Consider the following 10,652-nt stretch of genomic DNA (forward strand, 5'->3'; position numbering starts at 1 on the left):
GGGAATGAAGATCATCATCCCGTGATGGCCAGAATCCAAGTGGATAATCGAAGAAGGAAGAAGTCTTTTAGATTTGATAAAAGATGGCTAGGAAAACCAGGGTTCAAAGAGGCGGTAATCTCCGACTAGAGCTCTTTGGATGGAATTCTACGTCAGGATTTCCATCGCAAAGTAGCCAATTGTCAGAAGAGTATCTCTAAGTGGAGAAAGTCCCAATCTTTTAATTCCGAGAAGATAATAGAGGAACTCAAAAACCAACACTGGATGCGGCCCAAGACGACAAAAATTCTACATTAGAAGAAGTATAAGAAATTAGAAAAAACCTTTGTACTGCTCTACGAGAGGAAGAAACATTCTAAAAACAAAAGAGTCGCGAACAATGGCAGAAAGTCGGGGATAGAAATACAGAATTATTTAATGTGATCATGAAACAAAGGAGAAGCCGGAACCGAATTGTCGCCCTGAGGGACAGAAATGGGAACTGGGTGGAAAATGCATGAGGAATTGAACGAGTAGCCTCCCACTATTTCCAAGATTTGTTCACCTCGTCACAACCCCTGGACCCACATAATTCACTCTGGTTTATCACCGAGAAAGTATCACAGTCTTCTATCTAGCATCTCATCCAAGACCCCACAGAAATAGAAATTAAAGAAGCTCTTTTCGACAAAGCCCTGAGACCTGATGGAAAGACAAGCAAGTTCTACCAAAGATTATGGCAGGATTTCCGCCATGACATTGTGAAATTAGTAAAGGATTTCTTCAACTCAGGATCTTTTGATCCCAGACTAAATCAGACCAACATATGTCTAATCCCCAAGAAAGAGAAGCCTAGAGCTATGACAGAGTTCTGTCCGATTAGTCTGTGTAACGTGAGCTATAAGATGATCTCAAAGCTCATGTGTAAGCGACTTAAAAAGACACTACCTAGTCTAATCTCAGAGACCCAATCGGTCTTCATGGCTAGGAGGCTGATCAATGATAACATTCTGTTGGCACAAGAAAATTTTCATGCACTTTCCACTAACTCGGTTTGTAGAAAAAACTTTATGGCCATCAAGATCAATATGAGCAAAGCATACGATAGAGTGGAATGGTGCTTCATTAAAGCTCTAATGATTAAATTGGGCTTCTCTGAGAGATGGGTTAAGCTTCTGATGTTCTGTGTCTCCTCGGTATCCTACCAAGTGTTGATAAATGGAGAACCAAAAAGGCATATATCCTCAACACGAGGATTAAGACAAGGAGATCCTCTCTCTCCGTTTTTGTTTATCCTTTGTACCGAGGCCCTGATCTCACTTCTAAATGGAGCAGAAAGGGAAAACCGAATTTCGGGGCTAAAAATAGCCCAAGCAAGCCCACCAGTCTCCCATCTACTTTTTGCGGATGATAGCTTGTTCTTTTGTTGAGCTGATATCCAACAAGGAACCGAGATCTTTAAGATCATCAACACATATGGCTCAGCCTCGGGACAACAACTGAATTTAGTCAAATCATCTGTCATGTTCGTGAACCGTGTTGATACGACATTGAAGCAAGGTATCAAGGACGCTATCAGAATATTGACAGAGGGTAGCATGGGCATGTATCTGGGGCTCCCAGAACAAATATGTGGATCAAAAAATAAAGTCTTCTCCTATGTCCATAATCGACTAAGTAACTGAGTGAATTCCTGGTCTGCGAGACTTCTTTCCAAAGGTGGAAAAGAAATTCAGATTAAATCGGTCGCCCAGGCTGTCCATAGTTACGTCATGTCATGCTTCCTAATTCCCCAAGGAGTGACTGATAAGTTACGGAGTGCCATTGCTAATTTCTGGTGGAGCTCGAAACAAAATAACAAAGGGATTCACTGGATAGCCTGGGACAAGATATGTATTCCCCAAGATATGGGAGGCCTAGGTTTCCGAGATCTACAAGATTTCAATTTAGCCCTTCTAGCTAAACAGCTATGGCGCCTCATTTAATACCCCTCGTCTTTGCTGGCTAGGGTTTTACGAGGACGATACTATAGACAATCCGACCAATTGGAAGATTGTAGAGTCTACTCCCCGGCCTACGGGTGGCAGAGCATTTTAGCTGCGAAACCATATCTAATGTTGGGATTGCGGAAGACGATAGAGTCGGGTCTAAACACAAGAGTCTGGAGCAACCATGGATCCCAGATATTAGAGCTCGGCCGGCGAGAGCCACCCCGCAGATCGGCTATCAGGATCCGGGATTACTGGTTTACTATTTTATCCGACAAGATATAAAAGAGTGGGATGTTCCCCTTCTGAGGAAATTTTTCCAACCCGAGGATGTCTCTCTGATCCTAAGACTGAGACCTAGTCGTATCTGTATCCTGGATGGATATGCATGGAACCATTCAAGATCAGGACTCTATTCGGTTAAGACGGGCTATGATCTAATTAGGAGGACAATTACAACGGGAACCCACAATAGTTGGGGAACCGAGCATTACGGTATTGTAAAGTCAGGTTTGGAAAACCCGCTCACCCTGCAAAATGAAACACTTCATGTGGCAAGCATTATCAGGATGTGTGGCTACCTGCCAGAAATTAACATACCAACATATTGGATCCGACACAAGCTGTCCCCGTTGCGGTGATCACGAGGAATCTATAAATCACCTTTTGTTTTTATGTCCCCCGGCATTTCAAGTCTGGGCGTTATCGGACTTCCCGTCCCTTTTGGGCCTCTTCCCAAATACATCTATTTATCAAAATATGAGCTTTCTCTTTTGGCAAACAAAAGAGATAGGCATGACGGATCTTCAAAAAGACGTATATCCTTGGATCCTATGGCTCATTTGAAAAGCAAAAAACGACAAAATTTTCAACGGGAAATCAATTTCCCCACAAGACAATTTGATCTGCGCAAAAGTAGAAGCAGAGAGCTGGAGAATCGCGAACCAACCAGAGGAAGCTGAGGATACACCCGGTGGGACCCCAGCCCCCCCCAGATACCTACCCCCGCGAACCACCGAGTTCCAACATGTTGGATTGATGCCTCTTGGATTGATCATGGCCATGTTAGTAGACTCGGGTGGAGCCTGGTGGACGCTAGGGGAGATGAAGTGTAAGGTCAACAAGGATGCCGCAGAAGCTTCTCCGCCCTCCATGCGGAGATGGATTGTCTCTTGTGGGCTATGGAAGTCCTGAGTGAACGGTACATAAGAGCGGTGTTTTTTCTGACCGACTGTTCCGATCTAGTGAATATGACAGAATCCCCATCTGATTGGCCGCTTTTTACGTCCGAGCTAGAAATTTTACGTATCCTTCGTGAGAGCTTCTCAGATTTCACCATCCCCCACATCCCGAGAAGTGAAAATGTCCGGGCAGACAGTCTTGCAAAAAGAGCCTGAGCAAGATGACAAATATTCACCCACAGCGGCGGAAGAAACCGGCGGCTCCTGGGCGGAGTTTCAGGTGTACGAAGACAGCCATTTAGCTCGCATGTAATCAGCTTTCCTCCATGGCAGAAAATGCATCCCCTTCTTCTTTAAACTCTGCTTCGCCGCCTCTGAGACCATTGAAACGATCTGACGAATCCGGTCAGACTTTCTGAAGAAGATGAACGGTAAAGATTAAAGCAACGACTTATAAGCATTCGTCTGGCGTGCGATCTCGAACTCCGATCGAAAATCCACGTCGATTAGAACCCTCTCACCGTTCACAATCACATGTACTCATACTCACCTGAAAATTTTCGAAATTAAAAAAAAAAATAAGACAAAAAATCATGAGAATCGAAGAAGAAGAGAACCGGTTTAATGAAAATCGTACCTGACGGTATAGACCGAGTTTTATTCCATTTCGATTTACAAATTGAGGAATCGTATCGGAGAGATGAGAGTCCATCGACGACGATCTTCCTCAAATCGACTTTCCTTTTGATTGATTTGTTCTTCTCAACAATCTTCGCAACATCAGCTAACAGATTCCTCTCAGCGACGCTCGCGCATGGAATCAAGCTCTGTTCAAAAACCATGGACGATGATGAATTCACTAAGAGATAAATACCTTGAAATGTTTATAAGCGTCGTTAAGAGAATCGACGGAGAAACCAAACCAATCGAATTCGTCGTCGGAGCTATTCGTCGACGGTTGAAACAATTGCAGCGATTGCGTCCGTTTCTACCTTGTTTCTTGTTGGTTTCCTCCATGTAGTTTTGAACCATCTTCGATAAAGCGACAGAGCTAGGCTCGAACTCCGTTCCGACGCCGTCTTCGGAGGCGGCAGTAATGAGTGATTTATCCGAGTTTGAGCTTCTCAGAACATTCGTGAACGGCCGATCTAAGAGACGATTGAGGCGAGATTTGAGCACTGGTTTTCGTGATTCCACACGAGCTGAGTCTCTACTCGCCGGAAAATCGTTGTAAATTGGCTGGATCTTCATCGGAAAAGGCATTGATTATAGATCTAATCTGATTTCTCTCTCGGCGGAGTAAGGACCAAGTCACTTCTCCGTTCAAACAACAAATATATTCAAAAGTTCACTCAGAAACTTCCCCAGATTTTAGATCTCTTTCCAGGAAAATTCAAAATCGGAAACTCCACAGCTTCAAAACCTCACAAGAAGAAGAGAAGAAGAAACAAAATCTACTAAAAAACCTCTCACCTATTAGAAAGTAGAAACTACCAAGTAGAAAAACTATACGATCCTCTGAAAAAATCAGTAAGAAAATCGGAGATTCTTAACGCCGACGATTTTCACGGAAAACATGACGGAAATTGTCGGAAACATCATTACTAAGAACGGTAAAAGAGGAAAAAGTGACCGGATTACTCATTTTCCCGGCGATATTTGATTTGCCGGAGATTGATTTAATGTTTTGAGACAAATCAAAGAGGTAAATTGTCTATTTGAAAACGTAATTCTCAGTTTTTTTGTGTCCTTCTAGTTGGAGTAAAGCGAGATTGGTTGATTATATAGGTGCAGAGATTAAATGAATTCGGAAAAACCTCTCTCTGTTCTCTCTCTCATACCTTTCACAGAGAGAAGGCGATTTTCCTTTTTTGCTTTTTCGTCCGTTCGATCGGAAAAATAAATTATGGTATAACCAGATCTATATGTAATCATCTTTCCGTTCTACGGATTTCAGTTTTCCGGCTATGACCGGATTTTTCTTTTCCGTTTTCGAATCTCCTTTTGCTTATAAGCAATTGGTTTTTTCGATTTCGGACTTCGTGCTTCTTCTACAAATCTGGCTGCTTTCTTTTAAGAGGTGGTAAGGTGATGGTGGTGAAAGCTCCTACTCCAACATTTGGCATCGTCCTCTCATGGTTGGGATGTTAAATCTCCCTTGGTTCCCTCACGAAAAACCTTTTTCAAGGTGGAGGGTAATATATAGTCATGAGTCAAAGATGATCGAATGTCTTTTTAATGGAGGTGAGAAGATTTTTGACCACCCAAGATCTTTATTGTAGAAGAAGCTCTAGCGGCGGTTCACAAGCATCATCGTGAAGCCGGAAGCTGGAGGTTGAAGTGTCGTCGGCGGCGAGTTCCAGCGCACCAGAAACTAAAGTGGTTGTGCATGACGATATGATCTTCATCTTGACACGTGTCATTAGTGTTTATGGTTTTTACATCTGTCTATGTACGTGTCTAAAACTATCTTTGTATTTGGGCCGATATTAGGCCTTGTTTGTACCAACGCTTTACACCTTTTGGGGTTTCGTTATAAAACGAATGACGACAACAAAAAAAATATAGGTGCAGATATTAGACCAAAGCTGAAGAGACCAAAGAAGAAAATGGTGACTAGACAAGATGATGCCACGTCATTAAATTACGTGGTATTGTTTTTGGTTTGACAAATTGTGGGTTTGATTGGTGGCATTCAACCGCACTGTTGGGAGGAACAGTTGGAAAAATGCTACCAATCGGCAAAGTTAGTTGGAGAAAGCATTTAAAACCTCAATTGTAATCAGCGTTTGAAATGGACCGTTGAAAGATATTTTTTTGACGATTGGAAATTAATTTTAGGACGATTACAAACTATTAAAAAAATGACGTTTAGAGCAAACGAACGGTTGTAATCAGAATTTTTTTAATAATAAAATTTTTTAGTTTGATATTAATTTCTAATAAATAAATTAGTAAAGTTATATCATTCAATTCAATTCATTCGACAAAACAAAAAAATAAAAAATAGATGTGTTTGTATATTTAAATCAGTCCAAATTCTACATTGGTTGTGCATCTCTTTTTATAATCATCTTATAGATTATGAATTATAAAGTATTAGAAAAAATATTTATAAGACAATATTTATGCATTTTAAAGTTATTAAAAATATTTATCATCACTGATATTGAAAAAAATTGTTCCGTTTAACTTCTTAAAAGTAGTAAAATAATAATTATAATTTTTGTTTACTCAAATTTCATATGATAAGTTTATACTATGTAATATTGTATCATTTTATAAATAATTATCTAAAAAAATTGAACAAAAAGTTTTATACACTTATACTATTCAACCGCTGTAATGCTACCAATCAAGTATGATTTTCAACTATTTTCTGTTATAAACTCATCTTTTCCAACCGCTTTCTCTAATCACCTCTTTTATAATTGTCTCAGCTACAACCGCTCAAAATTCTCTAACCGTCTTATTTAAACGGAGTTATCAATCGGACCCCTCTCCAACCGACCTTATAATACATCTAAATCATTCTTTCTGTTAATCGATATCATAGTACATCTAAATCATTCTTTATGTTAATTTTTTCGAGATTGAGTTTAACTTTCCTTTTTATTTTGTAAATACATTGTAATTTTGTTTTATTTTTTTAAACCTTCTAGATTCAAATTTTTAAATTTGCACCAATGTTCAATATTTTTGTTTAACCACTTAAACATTTTCTTCAATTGAAAAAAAAATAGTATAGGGATCGAAATTAGGATCATTAATTTCACCAATTCCATTTAAACTATTAACGGAGCTTAAAGATGACGTATATTACCAATATTGATTTGTCCAATTTTCTTTGACTAATTTTCTTTGACCAATTTTCTAATTGGTTTGTCCATGAAAAAAAAATTAAATAGTTTCTAAATATTGACTACAAGAACATTTAGTCGTCTAAACTGGCTAGAAAATAACTTGAAATTAACTTATCTTCTCTATTAAAACAGCAGTATGTTTTGTGTTCAAACTGATTTTTTTTAGTTTTCTACTATTCTACAAGTGGATATCTATTATTTCTGTTGTCAAAATTTTTTTTTATTTTATTTATTTGTTTTATTTATTTCCAAAAATTAATAAAATAATATATTTAAAATTTATCTTTGAAATTCATTTAAAATTTTTTAAATTTTAATTCCGTTAGTTTAGATTTTCTAAGATATAGTTAGGATTAATCATCAAAATTACAAAATCAGTTGTTATTATATTTACAAAATAGTAAATAAGATATTAACTATTTTTAAAAAAAAATATTCAAATTTGAATAATATTCTGATACTGATAATAAACGAATACTTTTATTAATAAATTATTTTAAAATTTAAATATTTAAAATTTTAAAAATATATTATATATAATATGAAAAGATAGGGTAAAATTATGTTTTTGTTATAAACAAATGGACTTCTAGTAACCGGCAGATTAACCATCAGGTTAATGTCTCATGGCCCATTAGGGTTTCTGATACATTAGTTATGTAATGTATATATACACTGCTTATGGAAATAATAAGATAAGAGTTTTTCCCTTAATACGTTATCAGCACGAAGCTCAACTTCAAACGATCATATCTCTCAAAATAAAAGGAGTTAGAAGGCGATCTACATATCATTTTGAAGCCCTGGAAGAGAAGAATCTAGTGGTGAAAACCGCTCCTCAATCCGACACCAGAAGCGCCCTCACGACTCAAAACAATCGGCGCTGTCCCACCTTAGCGGGCGATTCTTTCCAAGCGGTGGTTCCTCCATTGTAGCAGCTGTTCGTCCTCCCTTCTGGCCATCATTCTCAGGAGTTTCCAGTAGATATCTGTGGTCTTTAGCTCCCAGATCATAAGCCGGTCAGAAATCCATTTGGCGAAAAGGTATTATCGAAAAGGTATTATCTAAAAATTATATAAAACCTAAACCCTAATGCTTTGTTCAAATCCTAAACCGATCGGTGCACCTCCGATAAAACCCTATACCGATCGATCCACCTAAACCGTTTATAAACCGATAAATTATAATCCTAAATCGATAGGGTTTAAGTTTAAACCGATCGGTTTTTCCTAATAAAAATTAAACCCTACCAAATCCGTTTAGTTTAATCCCTTAACCGATTAATAACCCTAATAACCAGTTTCCAAAATTAAATCTAATTTAACCGGTTTTGTTGTTTAATCGATCAATCCGATCGGTTTAAGCTTAATCGGTTAATTTCAAATTAGTTTCCAAAATCAATCTCTAGTTTTTTTTTTTTTTTTAAAAATGGTTAAGAGATAAACCAATGTTTATCTATTAGAGCTAAATTTGGAAACCCTAGTAAACCGGCTAGGTTATAAACCCTAAGGTTCGATTTTAGAGTTCTCTTATATAGCAAGTTTCCTAAAATAGCAAGTTTCCTGAAATGGAAAGTTTTCCCAAGAATACCTTAAATCCCTTATTCCAATGACCATAGTCTCATACTATGATATTTAACATAAATTATATATGTTTCAGATGTCAAACATTCAGAAGGTCGAATATGAGGCACTCACTGTCTCCGGAGATAACTACCTTAAATGGGCCCTTGACACCAAGATCTACCTCAACTCAAAAAGTTTGGGTGAATGCATCAAAGATCCCAACACCGCGACTCAAACAGAACGGTACTCGGCGATATTTATTATCCGCCATCACCTCGCTGAGTCTCTCAAGCAACAATACCTCACTCTTGAGGATCCACTCGAACTTTGGGTGGCACTGAAAAAGCGATATGACCATCAGAAAACGGTCATACTGCCCCAAGCCAAGTTCGACTGGAAGAACCTACGGTTCGAAGATTTCAAATCCATCGAAGAATTCAATTTCGAACTCTTTCGGATAGTTGCACTCATAAAACTATGTGGCGAGGAGGTCACTGATAAGGATATGCTAGAGAAAACATTCTCTACTTTTGGCACTCCCAATGTTGTTCTCCAACAACAATACCGTGCCATGAATCATAACACCTATGAGGATTTGATATCTTGCTTACTGCTTGCTGAGAAGAACAATCAGCTTCTGTTGAGGAACAGTGCCATGCGGCCTCCAGGATCAGCCCCATTGCCAGAAGGAACCAGAAAAGAGTCCAACTTTGTCCAACGTAACAGATCCTCAGATCGTGGACGTGGACGTGGAAATGGACATGGACTGCGCGGCAGAGGACGCGGTAGACCGAACCAAGATAACCGACCTAACCTCAGTTTTGGTCGGGGTAAGGGTCGTGGTATCAACAAACCGACCCAAAGAGGCAGTTCATCTAGACCAACTCCTTGCTCAAGATGCGGAATGACTAATCATTGGGTCAAGAACTGCCGTACTCCCAAATATCTTGCTGAGCTCTACCAGAAGTATGGGAAAGATAATCATGAGGCTAACCTGGTTCATCAAGTCAATGAAGATGACTCAAAGGATGATAAGATTGATGGCATGGATTATGAGCTCTCTGACCTTCTTGATTGATCTCAAAAATCTGAATTTGTTTTTCATTACTCCTTAAACTTTTATCTTTTGTTTTTGGGATTTATTGTCTTTACTTTGGATTTTTAAGACCTTTTGCTTTTACATTTTAATTTATGGAGTAATGTTTTATTTACATCTCATTTTTGCATGTTATTGAATTATAATTCTTGTTTAATGAAGATATGCAAGACAATATGGATATCATTGTGGATAGTGGATCGAGCCACACCATTCTAAAAGACAAGAATTACTTCATAAATTTAGTAATCAAAACCGCAAACATTAGCACTATAGCGGGTAGTTCGAGCCTAATAGAGGGCCATGGCCAAGCTAATGTGTTGTTATCAAATGGCACATATCTAGACATCTCTGATGCCTTATACTCACCCAGTTCTAAGAGAAACCTATTGAGTTTCAAAGACATAAGATTGAATGGTTTCCATATCGAAACTCAGGATGAAGGGAAAAAAGAGTTTTTAATTATCACTAAAATGATAAATGGCCATAAACAAGTTTTTGAAACTATACCCGCCGTATCTACTGGCATTTACCATGCTAAAATCAGTATGATTGAGGCTAATGCTGCTATCAAAGCACGGTTTTTAGATTACACTATTTGGCATGATCGCCTGGGTCATCCCGGTGCGAACATGATGCGTAAATTAGTCCAGAATTCTAAAGGGCACAGCCTTAAACCAAATGGTATTTTCCCTCAGCACCTTGATATATCATGGTTTTTATGGTTTTTAACCATGGTATAAGTCTTATTTATAGAGTCTTTTTAGTGTCTTTCGAGTCTTTTGGAGTCTTTTCAGGTCATAGGTACGTTTGGAGCTTAACTGGAGACTTTGGAGCACTTTGGAGCTTAATCAGGATCAAATTCGTCAAGTATGGATTTTGTGCTTTAGTGACGCTCGACACCATGGAGAGTGACGCGCGACACTTGTCAAATAAATAAGGAGAAAGGCGATTTTGTTTCCTATTTAAAGAAGGAGTTG

General features: G+C 38.4%; 1 protein-coding gene and 1 pseudogene across 1 annotated transcript; one reads left to right on the forward strand and one right to left on the reverse strand.

Moving 5' to 3' along the window:
* Positions 1-3,424: 3,424 nt before the first annotated feature.
* Positions 3,425-4,430, reverse strand: LOC112082374 (annotated as a pseudogene).
* Positions 4,431-8,670: 4,240 nt separating this feature from the next.
* On the forward strand, positions 8,671-9,654 carry LOC112081999. The gene is made up of 2 exons (XM_024149079.1): positions 8,671-9,123; positions 9,202-9,654. The coding sequence occupies exons 1-2, from the start codon at positions 8,671-8,673 to the stop codon at positions 9,652-9,654; spliced, it is 906 nt and encodes a 301-aa protein (XP_024004847.1).
* The last annotated feature ends 998 nt before the right edge of the window (positions 9,655-10,652 follow it).

Source organism: Eutrema salsugineum, unplaced genomic scaffold (assembly GCF_000478725.1).
Source record: "Eutrema salsugineum unplaced genomic scaffold, Eutsalg1_0 scaffold_1, whole genome shotgun sequence".
Lineage (NCBI taxonomy): Eukaryota > Viridiplantae > Streptophyta > Magnoliopsida > Brassicales > Brassicaceae > Eutrema > Eutrema salsugineum.